Source organism: Procambarus clarkii, chromosome 86 (assembly GCF_040958095.1).
Source record: "Procambarus clarkii isolate CNS0578487 chromosome 86, FALCON_Pclarkii_2.0, whole genome shotgun sequence".
NCBI classification, from domain to species: Eukaryota; Metazoa; Arthropoda; class Malacostraca; order Decapoda; family Cambaridae; genus Procambarus; species Procambarus clarkii.
In genome coordinates, this window is record NC_091235.1 from 16768643 (window position 1) to 16790468 (window position 21826).

The 21826-nt window shown below is 36.1% G+C and overlaps 1 protein-coding gene across 24 annotated transcripts in view; it reads right to left on the reverse strand.

Moving 5' to 3' along the window:
- Positions 1-3402: 3402 nt before the first annotated feature.
- The window catches only part of Stim (stromal interaction molecule), a 135517-nt gene continuing 117093 nt past the window's right edge, over positions 3403-21826 (reverse strand). For 11 of the 24 annotated variants that reach the window (XM_045757852.2, XM_045757838.2, XM_045757830.2 and 8 more), the window contains 4 exons: positions 20505-20673; positions 18495-18521; positions 17324-17525; positions 3403-7025 (listed from right to left, as the gene is read on the reverse strand). In XM_045757852.2, the coding sequence (XP_045613808.1) occupies positions 6759-7025; positions 17324-17525; positions 18495-18521; positions 20505-20673 (665 nt within the window). In that variant the 3' untranslated portion in view covers positions 3403-6758. Of the gene's footprint in view, positions 7026-9530; positions 9671-17323; positions 17526-18494; positions 18522-20504; positions 20674-21826 lie in introns of all 24 variants that reach the window. The other 13 variants (XM_045757910.2, XM_069317169.1, XM_069317167.1 and 10 more) reach the window with 4 other exon arrangements.

Here is a 21826-nt window from a genome sequence, read left to right on the forward strand (position 1 = left end):
TTTGGAGGACTTTGAGGACTATATCTGTGCTACCTGTTACAAATTTCTATGTTGTCAGTTTTTTTTTACCTGGAAAATGCTTTTGACCACCTTCCCCGAGGATTTTTGCCCCATTGTCCTGACAAGTTACATTTGCAAACTTTTTTAATGTATGTCCAATGTAGTTTTTAGAACACCTTTGCTATCCCCGTCCCTCTCAATTTGGCTTTTATAAGTGTAGCAGCACAACTGATGGTTTAGTGAACTTCGAGGTATACGTTCATACTGCCTTTCCTGCCAAGAACTCCATTATTGCTGTTCTTCTTGATGTGGAAAAGGATTAAGACACCACCTGGATACAATATTTTATCCCAGATATGTTCTTTTGGCCTTCGTGGCAATCTCCCATTCTTCCTCCAAAACCTCTTCTCTTGTAGTTCATTTAAAGAGAGACTTGGTACTGTAGTACTTTATCTTTTTTAATCTCTCTCTCAACAATATGAAGGTGTTCAAAGTAGTGTTCTGAGAATTTGTTTTCTCTTACTTGGTCTAAATGGTCTTTCTTCCCTCTCTGACATTTTCTTGCCCCTTTATGTTGATGATCCCAGTCTGCTGTCAGAGTGAGGATTTCCCTTTCCTTCAATGACAGCTTTGGCTAGGTTGTGTATTGCCCATACATGCTTAACTCATGGGCACCTAATGGAATGCTACCCCGCTTCTTATTGTCCCACTTACAGCCATGCACCTTGTTGTTGTTTAGATTTAGCTACTCAGGACTAAAATTTCCATTTAGCACAGGCTATGGTGAGTCTGCAGTGGACTTAACTGGCACAGGAGTGGGGCTGCAACTGCACCTTGCAGAAGGTCCCAATGTTCAGGTTGAATTTAGGCAGCCAAAATTTTGACCTGTCCAAGAGACCAGCTACCTCATTGCAACCTCATTTCCAATAGTCAGCTAGGTGTATAACCCTTTTTTTCAAGAGTTTCACCAGTATAAACATTAAGTATTTATATTATGCATACCATCCATTGTAATATTTTCAAATACATTGCAGTACCGGGTATTTACAGTATCTACACAGACTGTGCCTCTTTCTGAACAGGTCGAGACCAAAATCAGTCAAAAATGAAGCAATTTGTTTAGATAACTGCGTGTATCCTTCCATCCATTAAAAATATTAATTTGATGTTTAAAAATGCACCATATTACTGTACTGTATCATAAGGTCTCACATTCAAACACAAATTTAGGAATGTGTGCCAATCCTGTCTTCAGTACACTACTTCCAACGCTCAAACAGAAAATCTTAATTAAAATATACTATAAAATTATTAACTCCGGATAAGATTTGGATAGTTAAAGTCCCTTTAACTTCCTAAATCTTCATTTATGAGATTAAGTGTTCTTTCAGAATATTTTATAAACTACAGTATATCTTTAGTTTTCCTTAAATTAGAAGCTTAAGTTCATTTACCATGCATGTCTTGAGTTATATTAACTTTTCCTCATTATATTTTGTAAAGCAATTTAATAATGTAAAGTATTCAGTGGCACCTCCCAAATCTAGACCTTGCTATAATGAATCCATTAAAGTAATTTCCTGCAGATCATATTTTCTTCAATTTTTTTCTGTGCTTTTCTATAATTCATTGGATGTCAAAGTTTAGGTCATTGAAACTGCCAGAAAATATTATTCTGAGAATTGTGACACTGTCTCCTAAATTATTAATTGAAAAAGGTTTCTAAGACGTTTCATGTGAACTTGTTCATAAAAATAGAATTTTGGGTTTAGAAAAAAGTGGATGAACCTGGTTTGCAAATGGTCATATGGCTAGTTTCTAGTTTAAGTAAAGAGTTCTGAATATTGACCCATATCTCCTTAAATACCATTTTTATGGAAGTAATTACAAATGTTATAGAAAACCTTAACCTAAAGAAATAGTTTATAATATTGGAAAGTCAATGGGCCCATTTGGAAGAAATCGTAGGGCTGACTGGTTTTCATTTTGAAAGCAACAAGTTACTAAAAGGTTCAGTGATTTGAATTTGATTCAATAGAGCAGCCCGTTCTCCAAAGACCCAAAAGTGATTCCGTGCACCCACCAAACCCCATTTATGAATGAAAAACGGTTTACACATGACTCAACTGTTGACGTTCAAACACTTCCGGAACAACTGCTTCACTGACGAATTTTGTTCAAACCACAACGCTGTAAATGCTTCACCCACGTACAACAAATACAAATAATCGCCAACAGAACATAAACACCTAACCTAACCTAACCTATGCCTATATATGCACAATATGCTAATATATTATAATAGTAATTTAAAATTGAGAAAATTCCCATTTTGAATGAACAGCATGTAAAAATTTATCAATGCTTCTGTGTGGTCGACCGCTGGATGTAATGGACTTGAGTCGAGGACAAGTTGAATGGAGGTGCAAGAAATGTAAATCTGAAACTGATCATGAAACCATATCTACTGAACTATTTAGTGGAATGAGCTCTCTACTAAATAATGATAATAAAATGAAAGATAATGAAAGAGTTTTGGTCAAGGAAAAGAATCATTTGCACTATTTGGTGGTCATGGCTCTACCTTTAAAAGATAAGCTTTAAAGAGTTGGATCCTGGAAAATATTGAGGACGAGGGTGAAATTTCATTAAAGTTAGAATGTTCTGGTAGACACCCATCAAATAGCAGGTTGAAGTTAAAATTTCCCATAGTGAAATTTGCCCATAGAGCATGGAAAAATAAGGCAACTTTAATATTACTCCAATCACTTTTTAGTGATTTTGGCAACTGAGCTCAACACTAAAAGAAACATTTGATGCCATTAAAAATATTTAAAATATAAAATATAATTCTATGGTTCATTTTTATTTGGAGTTCTACATAAAAAAAAATGAGATTTGATAATAAACAAAATACTATAGTGCAATTTTGGGGAAATTCGGATCAGGTGTGGAATGATATGACCCAGATTTTGGAGGTGCCACTGTACATCATCTACTTGAATGACTTTTGTAAATATTTCTTTACTTTCAAACAGTAAATTCAAGTTTTTCAATAAACAAAATATATCATATTCACCTCTTCAAATCTCCCATGAGATAGGCTGTATGAAACAACTGATTTTGTGGTGCCTTACCTAGTAAGCAGAGAAATTTCTATAAATTAAGTGCAAGTTTTATAAAGGAAAATTTGTCAGAATATTTTAGAAAAAGTTTGTGAAGGGAAAACTGTAAGAGAAAGCATAGAAATGACCAAATGGACTAAATTTAGAGAAACAATAAAAGTCGGCCCATGGTCATGTATATGTTGTGCAGCGTGAATGAGAAGCAACAGTGCTTTTACTCTGCATCCTCCACAGGTAGCGTCGGCTTTTTGAAGCTCTGGGTTAAATGATCTAGTACTGTATCTTTGAAAATATTTCTTCACATAATTTAATTTTCCTTTGTTACTGTCTGAACAATAAACATATACTGTACAATAAGAGTAAACTATCCCACATAATAGGGGTACCACCACTGGTGCAACTGTGGGGACCCACAGCCTTGGAATAAAGAGAATAAAAGGTATTCCAAAAAGATCTTGTATATTCTCCCTGAAGACTTGATGAATATTTTCTTCTACCACCCCTACTTTCTTAGTAATTTATACAATGTGATATAATTATATGAAATTAGTATTTTATACAATGTGATATAATTATATGAAATCTTTTCCTCTCCAACCTTAAATCAAAGTACTGTACTGTACTTGCACATTCTAGTCTTAAAATATGTGAAAAAAATAATACTGTACTCTCCCTTTTACAAAGTATTCAATAAAATGTTCACGAACAACACCTTTAATTTTGCTAAACAATAACTGCAGCAACTTTATTTGTCTCATCTTATTACCATAACTGTTTAAATATATGAATGTCAAGACTACTTACTGCTCATTAATGCTTTTGGAAAACCCTCATATTCAACAATGTGCATTCACTGATCTTGAAGGGCTTTGCTTACTTTTCCTCCCTTTAACCACTGCACTGCGCAGAGCACCTTAATGCGCCATATGGCACTTATAGATATAGGGAGCGTTTCAAAACTCCCACAGGTACATGGGGCTTACATCCTGTGAACCAGGACTCAATAAACAGATGCCATCTTGAAAAAAAATCGTCAGCATCTGTGCTGGCTGTGTGAGCCTTAGTATTGGGAGTAACCAAGGCTGTCGCATACATGAGCATCTCACAGCACTGCTGTGCAGCTGGGGGCCACAGCACCTTGAGGTTTCCTTGAGGTGATTTCGGGGCTCAGCGACCCCGCAACCCGGTCGTCGACCAGGCCTCCAAACTTCATCACCACTTAGTAATGATGAATAAAATAGGTAACTTAAATGATTTTGCATTGATAATATTATAGATGATCCTGACTGTGATAAAGATTATGTACAACATTCAGATATCAGTGAATACAATGCTAGATACGATATTCACAGCATTAGGTATAGACACAGCACCCAGCCATTGTTTCCTGTATCTATGCATCATGAAACAACCTTATGTTCCTTCACAATATAACCCCTGTAGAAATGGATTCATATTCGGGATTTTGTGACAGGAATGTGATAATAACAGCAGTTTTGTAGCTGGTCATAGCGAGATGTGTAGAATATTGGAGGCATTGTCTTGTATCATGTGACTGCTGGTGTCTTCTGCTTGTGGCTCCATGCTGTGTTTTGATTTCATCACCATACCCACCAGAACTGCTTATTAGTTTATTATGGTGCATATAAATGTTGATAGTGATATTTAATGTGCGTATATATTATAATAGCAAGAACATTGGTTGATCTAAGAATATAATATACATGTCACCATATATGAGCACCATAATTTTGAGCATAACAATGTTCCACACATTGAACTACATAAATTCCACAAATTACACACTTTTGAATAATATTACAGCAAAAAATAGAGAAGAAACAAACGAGAGACATTGAAATAATTATGAAAAATGATATTCGCATCAACTGCCACCTCACGGGGTGATGGGGTTGAGTGTCCCCCGAGCACATCATCACTGAGTGCCCATAATTTGCTCAACCTCTCAGCTCCATCACGGCTAAAGTATGTCAAAGGCAATATTTTATTTTAGTTTCCCGTGATCAGAGACTGCATTTTAACAATATATGAAGAGAAAATAATTTTTGGGAAATAATTTATTTTCTGCGCACCACAGGGGTGTCATATTTTAATGCAGCGCAGTGCAGTGGATAATGACCCTTCATATAATATTTACATACATTCCTTGGGTAGGCTTATGAAACTACAGAAATATGGAACATATATGCAAATTGTCTTAAATATTATTGCATTTAGTTTAACCATTTTCAGTACAGTTACAATCAATCATGCATACAAGGTGGTTTGCAATAATACAATATTTAACTATGAAAATACTGATAAACTTAATCCTGCATTTATGTTTACAAAAAATATTCCCATGAAACAACTACATATTAAATATTTTAGTAAAAATTCATAGAATATATGACATATTATAACGTGAACAATAACACAGGACTGCATTCACTCATTATAGGCTTGGACATAGCTTAAAATACGAAGGGTTGAGGCAGCATTAGAAGTAATTTGCTATCACATATGTAACAAACCAGAGACAAGCAGATCTGTTACTCTAACCTGGGATGCCAAGATGTGCACAATGCACTACAGTAGTATTCGGTGTCGACCGCTTGCTTTATTATCGTTTTGATATTACATAGCAGCAGACCCAAGAGATCATTTTAGCACATTCTTAAAACTTGATGCTCCTAAGGTAATCTTCTAATCTACACACTAATTGTAGACTAAGTGATGTAAAATGAATCCTATGAGCCTGATGTGATATTCTTTTGAAAATGTAATGTAACTACAGTACTATTATAATAAAATATAACAATGTGCCAATTCAATATCAGGCAGTCCGAGTTCTTCAGTAACTCGGTAAACTCTATACAAACACTAGATTATCATACACAGATCCATCTCCAGCTGTCAAGAAGCACGATAAAAATACCTGCTGTAGTAAAAGACAAAACAATGATATATGGTTGGTCATATCACTTAATAAAAATGGCACACTTTTCCAATCACATATTCAACCATTCATTGTAACGTACTATCAACCTAATAACACACTAAAAGTAAACCAATAATCCCTGTGCATATTAACATACAATGTAATAGACAGCATAAATATACAATACTGTACTTCCAAAATGTAGAAGCATGTATATTTACTGTATATATATACAGTATACACCTATACAGATTTATGAAAGGCAAGAATGAAGTAGTACATGTATGGTACAGTAGGTATAGAAGTGCACTTTAAGGTATAGCAAAGACTAAGACAGTGATCAAAAATGTAGTATAAATAAAGATTGGACAATTTTTAACTAAACATTGCATTAAATCTATTAATGAAGTGAGCGAGTGTGATGATGTAGTGATGAAAAGCAAGACAATGCTCAAAGATAGCATGAGTAAATGTTTAAATTAGTTACAATGTACAGTATTCTGTCCAGAATCTATGAACAAGAAGTAAAGCAGCAGTCAACTGGGAATGAATTTAAACACTAGCTAAACAAGTGATGAGAGGTTGCAAACCATTACTTGCAAGTTGTGCACTGACCAGGTCAATATGGAGGCCACTCTATGACCACTCCATACGGAAAGATATTGATAACGACATGAAATTAAATTTTTTATTTATATTTTTGCACTATCTTTATTTGAATCTTTTTGTGAGTCTCTAAGTTTCTTGTTTTTGCTAAATTTTAGACTTCCGAGGATACCATTAGTAAATCTATGTTTACTTTGCTTTTTCCCAGAATCAGCACTGGGTGAACGATCTTCCATTAGTGATGAATCGGACGAATTTCCCTCCTCTGAAGGTGATAGTGTTATGTGCTTGTCACGTACAGACGTCTTGGGGCTGTCTAGTGCTGGTTCACTTGCGGATATTTTTTCCCGTTCCTACAACAATGGGAAGATAATTAGTTTTCAATTTTCAGAGGCTTTAATAAGACATCTAGCTATATTTTGTCAGGTTTCCTCAAACTCATCCAGAATGTCTTCACCAAGCTGAAAAAATATAGCTTCATAAAAAGATCTTTTATTTGAACATTCTTAACCTATGCATATATATATTTCTTCATTTTGAGTGGTGGTACTATACACAGAACCATCTTCAAATTGTGTTAGTGCGTTACTGTTAAAAATAAATGTGAGAAATAGATAAAAGTGAGAAAAATAGCAACTTAAATTATGTGATTACATGTGTGTATGCATGTGTGTGCACATACATATATACAGATATACATGTGTACTTACCTAGTTGTGCTCACCTAACAACTTTTTCAATTGAGTGCAAGTGTGAAGGAAAATACATTTCAGTACAGTAGGAGGGGAAGAAGCCTTTACCAAATGTGTCAAAGTGTATAGCCAATATGTAACCTAGCTTAACCTAGTTGTGCCTGCGGGGGTTGAGCTCTGGCTCTTTGGTTCCGCCTCTCAACTGTCAATCAACTAGTGTACAGATTCCTGAGCCTACTAAGCTCTATCATATCTACATTTGAAACTGTGTATGGAGTCTGCCTCCACCACATGACTGCCTAATGCATTCCATCTGTTAACTACTCAGTGTGCATATGCGTGTACAAGTCCATGCATGTGTAATTACCCAAGTGTAGTTACAAGATGAGAGCTAATCTTGTGGTGTCCCATCTTCCCAGCACTCTTTGTCGTATAACTCTTTGAAATTACTGACTGTTTTGGCCTCCACCACCTTCTCACCTACCTTGTTCCAACCGACTACCACTCTGTTTGCGATAGTGAATTTTCTTATGTTTCTTCGGCAACTTTATTTAGTTAGTTTAAATCTATGACCTTTTGTTCTTGAGGTTCCATGTCTCAGGAATTCTTCCCTATCAAGTTTATCAATTCCCCCTTACTATTTTGTATGTAGTGATCATATCACCTCTTTCTTCTCTCTTTTAGTTTTGGCATACTTAATGCCTCTAACCTGTCCTCATAGCTCTTGTCCTTTAGTTCTGGGAGCCACTTAGTGGCATGTTTTTGCATCTTTTCCAGTTTGTTGATGTGCTTCTTAAGTTATGGGCACCACACAACCGCTGCATATTCCAGCTTTGGTCTAACAAAAGTCGTGAACAATTTCTTTAGTATTTCACCATCCATGTATTTAAAAGCAATTCTGAAATTAGAAAGTGTGGCATAGGCTCCTCGCACGATGTTCTTTGTGGTCATCAGGTGATAGCGTTCTATATAGATCTTTCTTAAACAAAATTCTTTAAAGATTTCTCACATAATTTATAGGTTGTGTGGGGAGTCTATGTTATCTTTTCTTCCCTATTATCTTAGCATCTTCAGCAAACCTGTTCTACTTTCTAATACTTTCTAATATTTTTTGGCACACTTGTTTGCTTAGCGTGAATCTATAATCTCTTGTTCTTGAAATTGCAGGTTTCAAGAATTCCTCTTTGCTAATTTTGTCAATTACTGGTACTGTATTGTATATGTTGTATGTAGTTTCATCTGTTCCGTTGGTCATTTATTATGAACACACTGTTCGAGCATGAGCATGCGTGCGAGTGTAATTACCTACAGAATGAGAGCTATGCATGTGGTATCTACCTTTCCTATAATCTTTCTCATATGATGCTTTGAAACGAGTACTGATGGTTTTAGCATCCAGCACCTTCTCTGAATTTGTTCCAACCATCTACAACTCTGTTCGCAAAAAATTATTTCTTATATTTTTTCGACACCATTGTCTCCTTAGCTTCAATGTGTGTATGTGTGCACTGTATGTTTGTGTATTATGTTCAGTTGCATGCTTATGTCCTTACATAGTGGAAACCATACCCTCTATATTTAAACCCCTTCTTTTTTTATTTTAATTCTGTACAGTGTAAACTCCAAAATCATGACTTCTGTATAACATAGTGCATTATAAAAATATTTATTTTTATACATTTTACTAAACTTATACATTTTACTAAACTGTTGGTTGAGTGCAGTGATGGACATAGCCAGAACCTGTGATCACTTCAAGTATTAGTGATCATTGCTAGAGAATGGTGGCATAGAGAAACATTCTTGAGCTAAAATTTATTAAGTTTCACGAAGCTGTTGACAAGTACAGAACTTATTAGTAACAAGATTGGTGATCTTCATTAAGTAAACAAATTATTATTATATAAGTAAATTATTTTATATATATCATTTGTGAGTAAAATATGCACAAATGATAAGTTCTTTCACCTGCTTGAAGAGAACAAAATATAATCGTAAAATCAACAAAAGACGGTATCGCACAGCCCGGAATAATTGTGTCTGGATCGACGTAGCCCTGATTTTGGAGGTTATATTGTATGTTATTTCACTATTTTTAATAGAAATCAGTATTAATGCATGTACACCGGTTCACTAGGAGAGGCCCCTCTTGCTTCACACACCCACCTCATACACCAAGGTGATGTTTGCAGAATGGTAGGAGGAGACTGTCTGCTCGAGTAGTTCTCTTCAGCAACCGCTGCCAGCTGCTGCCACTTGTGGCCTCTGCTTTGTTGATGACCACATCTGCCACTCCTCTCATCACCCTTAATTACATAATGGATTTTCTTTATATTGCCACTTTCTTATACTGTACTCCTTTTCTTCTTTATATACTGCATATATATATTTAACCTTTACTTTTGCTTTTTATTTTCCTCTTCATGTTACAGACCTTTCCATTTGCTTGGCAATCTTGGTACTGCTTTGCACAGAGTTGTTAACAGAGTGATCACATCATAAGAACTTAATAGCCTTAGTCTTAATGACCCAGATGAGGCAGTTTCTATGTATACTGCTTGAAACATTCCAGTGAATTTTTTTTCTATGATGTTATTAGAACTTGCTCTGTAGCTCTGCAACTCAATTTCCAAACAAGTGTTTGCTTATTTCTTTTCTAACTCTAAACTTGCCTAAAGTAATTATCTAAAGAAGGCACCAAGCCGGGATGACTATGTAGCGTCTTCAATGTCACTGGATATTCAAAAGGTGCTACATATCACTGATGATGTCAATACAAGGCACATAAGGCAAGCAATATGTATTAAATTCACTAAAGATTCTATTGAGGGACAATTGACCATGAGGAATATTTGGGAAACAATACACATGAACATCCTGAAAATTGGGGACATTCTACAAAGAGGTGCACAACTGTAAGAGGGACAATAAGGAGCAGGGTGGCATTCCATTAAGTGCCTATGAGTTAAGTGTGTATAGCCAATATGTAACCTAGCTAGAGCTGTTTCTACTGCTGATTACAGTGGTAGGTGGAAGGCTAAGGGGACAGGCTAGTATTAAGAGCACACAGTTTGTTACCTTTAACACAAGACCAATGACCCTGGCAATGGTCTCGGATCGATGAATGAATGACTGGGTAGAAATCTGGATAAGGAATGCCTTTTAGGGAAATAGGAAAAGTGCAGATAGCCTCTTGTACAGCAAGTGTCTGCATGCTGTCGGCATGCTGCATGCTGTCGGCAAAGGGAGCCGGTCGGCCGAGAGGACAGCACACTGGACTTGTGATCCTGTGGTCCCGGGTTCGATCCCGGGCGTCGGCGAGAAACAATGGGCAGAGTTTCTTTCACCCTATGCCCCTGTTACCTAGCAGTAAAATAGGTACCTGGGTGTTAGTCAGCTGTCACGGGCTGCTTCCTGGGGGTGGAGGCCTGGTCGAGGACCGGGCCGCGGGGACACTAAAGCCCCGAAATCATCTCAAGATAACCTCAAGATACTCTGCAGGCACCTGACAGCTGGGTGGACAGCGCTTCGGATTTGTAGTCCTGAGGTTGCGGGTTCAATCCCTGGTGGAGGTGGAGACAAATGGGCAAAATGTTTCTTTCACCCTGATGCCCCTGTTACCTAGCAGTAAATAGGTACCTAGGAGTTAGACAGCTGCTACAGGCTGCTTCCTGGAGGTGGAGGCCTGGTCGAGGACCGGGCAGCGAGGAAACTAAGCCCCGAAATCATCTCAAGATAAGATGCTTATTTGAGGTAATACCAATACAGCTAGGAACTCAGCAAAACTTAACTGTCTTTAATTTACTTGTGATAAGAAACAGCCAATATTGGATTTTGACTCTGTACCACAGGATGCAGAGGGATTAAATGACACCAGAGCCATGAGAGCACTGCAAGAGTCAACCACAACAACAAAGGAGCATTGACATAAGAAAAGCAGTTGACTAAGAGCATACAAAATTCAAAATTGCACAAAGTTCAGCCATGAACATGCTAGCCTCCTGGGGTAGGTAGCACACATAGGTTTGGTCTGGAGAGACTACAGAGTGGCCAACACCGTTGGCAGACTTAAGCCCTTCTGTGAATAGGGCAATTGAGTGCAAGTGTGAAGGAAAATACATTTCAATACAGTAGGAGGGAAAGAAGCCTTTACTAAGTGGGTCAAAGTCTTGCAAAGTTTGTCCACATTTTGTCAAACTTAACATCCCCTACTAACCTCAGACATAATCACTGATGGCACAACAGACCACTAGTCTCCACTTTTTCTAACAAACATTATCAAACCACTACTCAAAACTATGAAGATTAACTTCAAACTGCACAATGAAGCCTACATAAGCAACTTTATTGAAGCTGCCAGCAGCAAGCCGAGATATTGAACTCAGTAGAAATAAAAACATCACTGCAGATATATAAACATTTCTTCAAAGAACCTAGAGCTTCTATAACACACACACACTCAGGCTAACTAAACACATTACCACCAGAAGGCAAAACAATCTTTGCCTAACAAGAGGCATACCTCAATTAACAAAAAGTATCAATAAAAACCACGGTAGGATACAAGTAACTTCCATAGAAATGTCAAAGCTAAAATGAACTATAAAAATTATAAAAATGTATTTATTTAAATATAAGACAACATAAAATTATGTACCTTCCTGGATTTTTTGTTTGTGGAATCATGCTATTGCTAACTAAACTGCAACTAAATTCACTAGTTTCTTCTTGTTCTTATCAATAGGAACAAGCCTTGCAAATACTTGTAAATAAGATCCCAGTATTACAAATCAATGTGATTTACCATCTTGTAGCCAGATAAAAATTGTCAACTTATATAATCAATCCTCTCGCTTAAAACTAAAGCCGTCAGCTACCCTGACATGTCAACCCTAATTTCTAACAAACAATTAAAGTGGTTTTAGTGCCCAGTCATATCATTACTCTACAAAAAATCAATAGAACTCCAAGTCTTCCCCGATATCCTTCAGAAAACCAGAGTAAATCTACTCCATAAAAGTAAGATCACAGTGACAAACGACAACAGACCAATATCAAACTACCCACATATTTAAAATATTTGAGAAACTGATGGACAAGCAGCTTGTCTCCTACCTCGCTAAACATGATACAGTATACATATCTTGTCAATATAGCTTCAAACCATAAACAGCACCAATGATGCTATAATAAATAAGCTCTTGATAAATATGAGCATCCAATAGGACTGTTGGCCTTTGAAAGGCCTTTCAAACTCAAACCATAATAGCCGTCTCCTTAAACTGTATCACTATGGGGTCTGGGGTCACTCTCTTCAATACATGTGATCTTACCTCAGTGACGGACACCATTATGTTTTTGTCAACGATGCTACTTCTCACACTTTGCCAATTACTATTGGCATGCCACAGGGTAGTAAACTTGGTCCACTCCTCTTTCACATACACATCAATGACCTACCAAATGCCATGTAACACTTTACAGCCAATACTATTTGCTGATGACAAAATCTTAATTTTCTCAAATACTAAGACATCTTGAACAACACATTAAATACCAAACTCAAAGAAGTCCACATGTGACAGAGTGCTAATAAAGCTAACCTTTAACACTCACAAGACACATATATTATTGGGAAATAAATCTATCAATTAATAAGAAATAAGAATAAACAACACCCAAACTGACCATAGAAGCAGACAGAAAATACCTTGGCATACACATAACTAACTGATCTTCATCAGCCATATAAAAATATAAATAAACGTATCTAAACTGCAGTCATACTCTAAAATCCACTAAAGAACTTCACACTACCCTGATATTATATTACTCACTCATCTATTTGTATCTCACAGTACCTGCACCTGAAGATTATGAATCTAAACTATCTCACACGCACACATTTCCTCAACAAAACTCAGCCATGAAAACAATAAACCCCAACCCCGGACAGCATGCAGTAAATTTATTTAAATTTATTTGATGTTCCAAGAGTCCAACTCAACCAAAATAAATAAAATGCCATGCATATGAAGTCCTAAATTTTGGAATGGTCTCTGAAATGCAGTAAAATATTGCACAGTACTGCCTGTAACCAATTTAAGAGAAACAAAGTATATTATTGCAGACGATGAGTCACAATAATGCGGCTGAAGATATGATAACCAAACCACATGTCAGAAGTGAAAGAAAAGAGAACATTTCATTCCGTCTTGGAGCATTATCAAGCTGTCTTCTTCACATGGCTTGATAATGGTCCTGGACGGACCGAAACTTCGTCATTTCTTTCACTTTCTGATGTGTGGTTTGGTCATCAAAGTATATTATTGATGTGATTTAGTATCTGCAACTATAACACTAAATAGCACAAAGTCCTAGGAGCTCTCATCCTAAAACAACAAAAATTGTGTTTACAGTCATTTTTACCTTCAAAATACTGAACACTATTTCATATTTCAATAACTTGGATCATTGGAGACTCAAACTAGGACCTCAAAAGTACAAGACACATGTCTAACCAACCAGGTCATGGATGCTCAAAATAAGGATCTCAGAAGTGCCTAACTGGTACGCAAATGAGATTTCGATAAACTTTTCCCTGAAACACTACTTAAGTATTTCAAGGTAATCCACCCCCTTCACAAATATCTCATAATGTGCAGTCGACCTTAGCATGGGTAGTGACATTTTGTTTACTTGATAATCTTGTACTTTTGAGCCCTAAGTTTAAAAGTTTCTCCCTATTTAAAAAACAAAAAACACCAAAGCTATTGAATCTAAAATGTGAATCCATCATTCAAATTCTAATTGTAACTTGCTTCTGCTAATATCCTATATACCACATGTTCTCAACAGAGGGGAGACGGGGGGGGGGGGGGGGGGGGAAGGGGACCGAGGGGTCGGAATCAGGATCACAGGCCTAAATTGCTGGAATGTTGATCTTTCTACAAACTACAATTCAACAGATTGTACATACAAAATAAGAGATTTTCAATAGTCTGTATTATTGAAATGCAACTTTTGTCAGACAATCTTGAAAAGGGGGGGGGGGTGAATGGCATTCCATTATACAGTAAAAAGGGTGCAAGAGGTAAAAATGTTTGAGAATTACTGTTACAGTGTACTTACTATATATACCAACGTACTAATAAATACAGTAATCCAATATGTAATTACATGGCCATACACAATACTGTTTATTATTTAACAAATTACTGTTTAGTATTTGAAGTTCCAAATGTGTTAATCATAAATTATAGCGCGTATTCCACTGTATAAACACTTAAATACGGCGCAATTTTTGTTACATACTGTATTAGTAATATCGTGTTACTCAATTTGATTACTTTACCATATTATTTATTATAAGTATACTGCATACAATATACATATACACACTCTCTCTCATATATATATTATATATACTGTATATAATATATATATATATATATATATATATATATATATATATATATATATATATATATATATATATATATATATATATATAATAAATACAGTATATAAAATTATATATACAGTATATATATGTATTCATTATTCATTCATTCATTTATTTATTCTTTAATACATTTATTTGTTTATTTATTTATTTATTTATTTAAGATTTGCCCCTCCTGTTAGTTTTAAGATTTGTCTGATACACTGCATGTGATTAACAACCTTATAAACAATAATACAATGTAATAAACCAATATTATTTTATAAACATTATTATATTACACTGATTGCTTTTCACTAAATACACACTAATGCCTGTATGACACATATTTTATCTGTTCCACCAAATACTCCCCTTGTTAAAGTTGTTCCACCAGAATGCTCAGTGCATCCAAATTGCAAGTCATCTCCCACTATGTACATGTATGTATTTATGTATACAGTACCTTATTGATGTGGAGTACTTCACGTGTAAGTGTGCATGCATCTGTAATTAACTAAGTGTAGTTACAGGAAGAGCACTATGCTCACAGTGTCCCATCTTCCCATTCTCTTAGTCGTATGACAAACAACCGATGCTTTTGACATCCATTACCTTCTTATTTAAATATATGTACACATGTGTGTGCATGTAAGGACATTTGAGAGTATGCGGTGTGTGTGTGTGGTTTGGTGTTTGTGAGCAGATTTGTGGATGCACACATGCATTTATGTGTATATACATATGCATACATTAGGTAAAGGGGTAAATGTACGTAGGAAAAAATTATGTAACCGAGCAGGTAGTAAGAAGAAAATGAAGATACATAATCATGAAGCATAAATAAGGATATATTGTACATTCAGATGAATTAACATTCTGATGTATGCATGTTTTTGTGATTATATTTCAGTGGTGTAAAAATATTCATAAATGGCCTAAAAGAAGCAGACAAAAGATATCAAAATATGAATGCTTAAACAAAAACAATGGTATACAAATACTATCAATAGGGTGTGAAAATATATAATATTGTATAGTGTATTTTCTTTTTAAATTACTGAAGCTGCATTCTAAGTGTATTCTCACATTTCTCACTTACCTTTCACAAGCTTGATGTTTGTAATATATTCAGCGCAAGAAGAATGAGTAACAAAAATATTCAAACCATGCCTAAAAACCATCTAAAAGAGATGCTTTTAATAAAAACAAAATCACAAACCAAGCAGTATTCTTGAATTAAGCAAACAAAGTAAGTAAAAAATAATAAGCTAAGCGTATATGATAAGCGCATTTCTGAGCAAACTCACTCAGTTCCCCCTTAAAGGCATAATTTTCCTGTCAATGGGAAAGCAAATCGTGCGATCTGACCGGAGAATATCTGAGGCACTGGTGCCATTGAGCCTATGACATCCCTATATGACATCCTATATGACTGTCAGACATCCCTATATGGTCATACTGGTACTGTATGGAGAAAACTGAAGGATATCCAGCAATGCTGACAGTGTTATGGAGGACCATAACAAAGTACTAGTTGGTTCACCCACCACCTCCTGCCATAACATGACACCGCCTGAACCACGACATGGCCCACCTCAACAACCTGCCTCACACTGTCCCTGAGACAAGGCAAACTTTGATTACAGAGGAAGTCACAACAATGAAGATGATTTGGGATAACCAAGCAAGCCAGCTCTAAAGTGAACTTTTCAAAAGAATGCTCAAAGCCATTTTCCTGAGCCGGAGAAGAAAGTTAAGTCAACTGCCTTTTGCCTCGGTCTACATGATCAGTGTTGCCACTGCTATTCAAGTCAGGCGGTGAACTACTGGGTAGTTACTGGTTGTTAGTAGCACCAGAGCAATACTGTTATGGTACAATACTGTACTATGGTTTCACGTAATGCTTGGAGGAGGAGGCTTTATTGTACAGGAATGTATCTACTGACAATTATTCAGGCTAGATTTAGCAGCTTCTCTTGTCTCTGTTCCGTCCATTATAAACCTAGAAGAGGCATTAAGAAAAGATCTCCACTATAGATCTCCGCTTAGGGAAAATGGGATATGGTCTATGACAGTGTGACAGTAACCTATTGTCAGAAAATGAGTATTAAGCTCATGAAATTATGTATCCACTAAACATTTATCAACACCATAATAAATTTGCTTCAAAACATGCCAGCAAACATAGCCAAGCCTCATACTCATGCATAATTTACAAGGTTAATTTTCCTAAATATAAGAATGTGACTACACCACTATAGTTAAAGAGAGACTACAAAATTAAATCATCACCCAACTGTACTTTAAACCCTAAACCCATTACTAAAAATACATACCTGATCCCCATGCTTTACTAATTTTGCCACTGGACTCATTTGCAATATCATAACACACACAGGAACCCCAAGACATGTACATATCTGTCACAACTTCTACTCACTCTTGTGGTCATAACTGCTTTACCACTTCCACACAAACTGAAATCCACTTAAAAATATTAGTAAGCTCCTACCTTCAACTTCATGCTAGAGCTGGAGTTAGCACCAGTGTCCTGACTGAAGGACTTGAGCATGGGACTGCGTTTAGGAGAAGGGTTGTGTTGCATGTTCCCTGTGCTTGACCCACGCGGCAGTGTGGAAGGTGAATGTAGTGGCGAGAGACTCACCTGTGACGTAGTGATTGTTTTGCCATGGTCAGAATTCAGCCTCAGTTGACTGTGAAGAAAATAATACACAAAATATTAAAATCATGAAATTTTATAATATCAATATTGCAAGCAAGAATATTTATCAAGACCTTTATTTTATATCCTTACTCATTCCAACAACAGAACCTTTCAGTGAACTTTTATCCAGTTCATTAACTATTGCTAAAAACTAATAATACCCATTGGTGGTGTCCTGTTTTCCTTTACACATTTATCACATAATATTTAAAGTTAAATATACTAAGGCTTTAAAAGGCTGTACTAAGGCTTATATATTTTAATATATTTAGGCACTACCTCATCTTACAATATGTTTCTCATTTGTCCATTACTATGAGAGAAAACATTTTGCATCTCTCTTTGCAGGTACAGTATTTGTTAAGCATAAATTGGGTCAATCAGCCTTGTAAGGCCCTTTGTAAAAATCTCTGCTGACCACAAATTCAGAAAGCATGAGGTCCAATATTTAGTAACTGACACTCACTTAGAACTGGTTAATGTGCATCGGAAAGACTATTATTTGCCTTCACTCAGTTCAAGACCGCTAAAATAGTTTATTTGGTTCTGTACCGATATTATTAGTGCCACATAAACATGCTGCACAATTTATATAGCCTTTGGATTAAATTTACAAATCTTGGCTCAATACCCCAAAAATGAGTTAAAAGTGAGTGCATAAGCTTCTTTATCAACTTGACCAAAGAGTCAGCCTCCCAGGTAAATAAAAAAAGTGTGATCAATCATATTAGTTTGAATTCGTTCAGAATTTGAAGGTGGAACTAATATGAATGAAACTAAGGAAAACTATAATTGAAAAGGACCCTGAGTTTGCCTACTGCTTCAGCCCTTCAGAACGCTCTTCACCATCTTGTCTAATTTTTGACACAAAAATAATATTACAGCATTTAATATATGAATATAAAACCATTTATGATTTTGAATGGGTAAACCCATATCCTTACTCACTGCAACCAACCTTCTCTTTGATCCTTTGTTCCTGTCGCTTAAGGAAAAGGAAATATTTATTTTAGTAGAGGAATATAAAATCAATATAAAATGAGCAGCAAGATCAAAGCACAGGTAAAATTATAAATATTGAAGACCTAATTAAAATTATTTAAAACCAGCAGCATTTAACATCAATCTGCCCACTGATTTCTTCAATAAAAATAATAAAAGTACAGTACTATATACTATATTGCAAAACTTAATGTGTCAAAACATCCATAAACTATACAGTATATACATCAGGTTTGCTTCTCACACTACTGTACTTTTGACATTGAATAGAAAATTATATGAATATAATTTTATTTTGTAGTGACAACAAAGTCTGTTTATCAGAATGTAAAAAGAAAACTGTAGAAGACAATACTTTGCATCGTGCAGTAATGTATGAATGTACTGTACATTACGATCACTCTGTTTACAACCAACCAACTTGCAAACAACCTCCCAAGTCTGTTTTTGAGTGTACACGCAGTACAAATAACCCACCGACATCCCTGTATTATGAACAATGCTACTTCTGTAGACATGTGAATGCCATGAAGCTGACCCATATTGCATGGTCAATATTATTCTCACGCCCAATTTGAATTCTGTGTACTATTTCAACTATTTATTGAGGAAAATACCCTTAATAATGACTGATAAGAAGAAGAAGTGTGTTGGTAGTGCATCAATGTCAACGAATAGGTGAACATTACCATAGAAACAAAAGTGGAGATGATCAAACTCTTGAAGAAGGAAGAAACCCCACCGAAGATTGTAAATGTTTGCTATTAACCACGACATAATCAGAACTTATTAAGGACAAGACTAATTTTAGTGCATGCATCCAAATAGATATATGCACATTACATTAGTGCATGTATCCAAATAGATATATGCACATTACATTAGTGCATATATCCAAATGGATATAAAGTATCCAAAGGTACATATATGACTTGTATACTGTACTATGCACATACACAGTATTCAAGTCAGTGCACAAATGGATCTTGCATTCAATTTATTGGCATTGTGGAACAATCTAACATTTCCCTATAAAGATGTTGCTGTTTCCCTAGCAGTAAATAGATACCCAGGATTTAGGCAACTGTTGTGGGTGCAGCTTCGGAAGGTCAGCTGCTGGCCTAGGGGGTTCTCAATAAGCCTAACATTCTTTCTGTCCTTGACAATAGGAAACCACAAGACAATAATAATGCAAACATTTATTATTATTATTGCTACAATATAATTATTATTATAAGAAGTAGGTGCAGTAATTATAAACCCAAGGAATACCATTAGCATCACAGGTTCAAAACTCTTCAACCAACAAATGTATATTACACACAGAAATCACAATAACGTGATGCATCAAATGAACAAAACATTTTATTATGTTTACGACATTTCTACGACATTTTAAATGTCTACAACATTTTAACCATGTCGTAGCTCAGTCGATTAAGGCAGCGTCTGGGATGCTCCTGGACGCAGGTTCGAATCCTCGTCACGGCCCTTGTGGATTTGTTCAACAAATGTATGTAATATTACTGCAACAAAGGTAAGTTTTCAAGAGGAAACTTTGTGGGGTTTTGCAGACTGTAATAAATCAGTCCAGAATGTGATCAATTGGTGGCTACAAGCATTAACAGCCTAGCTGATCAGGCAGTCACCAGGAAAGATTAGCCAGAACAACTCTCCAAAACAGTCATATGGAAACCCCAGAAATTCAGATAAGCAGAGAATGGGAATTTAATTTGGTTCAATTTAGAGTTTCAAAATCAACTTAAAAAATATACAATATAATGTAAAAGTTAATTAAATAATACTGTACTTGGTATAACATACCACCCTACCTAACAGGTATCGTGTACATAATTAGGATTAAAAATTAATAATTTTTTAACTACTCAGCAGCTAAAGCTGCCAAATATATAAAATAAAGCATAGCTTATCTATTAACAACACATCAAAAGCACCTGGACAGTACCTTCCTCCCATGATGAAAATAGTTGTATCAGATCCAGATACAGACATGTCTGTTTCTTCTGTGGAGGAGTCATTACAGTGATCATGTTCCAGAGGAGTACTGTTGCCGATACTCCCAGTGCTGGAAACTCGACGGATGTGCTCCTTATCATATAACTCCCCGGCTAATTCTATCAAGAGTGCACAGCCATTAGTTTTACATACAAAAATTGAGCCTTTGTAAATATGAAAAGTCCTTCCTAACCAAACCAATTATGTGATCCCTCAGGCAAGATTACTACTGTATACATATAAATAAATTTAAAAAATATCATGACAGTCAGAGCAGGGTCACATTCTGCAATGATTCAAAAGTTATTTTTTAGGGGAGCCCCTTTGTGGTTCCTTGAAGTAAGTAATTATCAAAAGAAGGCACCAAACCGGGAAGGCTATGTAGCACCATCAAATGTGTGGAATAATCAGAGGGCACTAAATATCACCAAGGATGCCAATACGAAAACAGAAACACATAAGGCGAACGATATCAAAAGTATCCAATTCGCCAAGAATTCTATCAAGGAACAAGTGACCGCGAGGGACGGTCGGAAAGCAAGACACATGCTCGTCCTGGAAGTCAGGACATTCAACAAGGATATGCACGACTGTTAGAGGGACAATGCAATGTGGATAATAAGGAGCAGGGCGGCGCTCCATTAAGTAACCGTGAGTTAAGCGTGAATGGTGGTAGGAGGAAGGCCATGGGGACACACAACTCTTAAAAGTACGCAGTTTATTGCCAGCAACAGACGACCAACAACCCTGCCAATGGGCAAGGATGGAGGAATGAATAACTGGGTAAAAGTCGGAATAAGGAATACCTTTACAAGAGATGGGACAAGAGCGGATAGCTTCCTTAGCGGCAGCGTCCGCACGCTCATTTAAAAGAGACACCAATATGGCTGGGAACCCAGCATAAAGTTCAGCCATGAAGACGCTAGTCTCCGGAGGTAGGCGACATATATAAGTGTGGTCAGGAAAAACAACAGAGTAGCCTATACTATCTGCAGACTTAGACCGGATATCTGAGAAGATCCCTGCTGTGCAGATTAATAATAAAACCCTACCCTGGCTATCATAATGCTATAAAATGATATTTTCAGTGATCTTGCCTTAGGGAACATATAAGTAGAATAGCTCAGAAATTGTTGTATGTAGAGCTCCACATCCTAATGCGAAATAATGTAAAATCCAAATAATGAAATATGAGGATATAAGTGCTGAAGCAAAAAAAAATATGCTTAACAAATGTGTAACCATCAAATCAAATAACTAAACTATTTACAG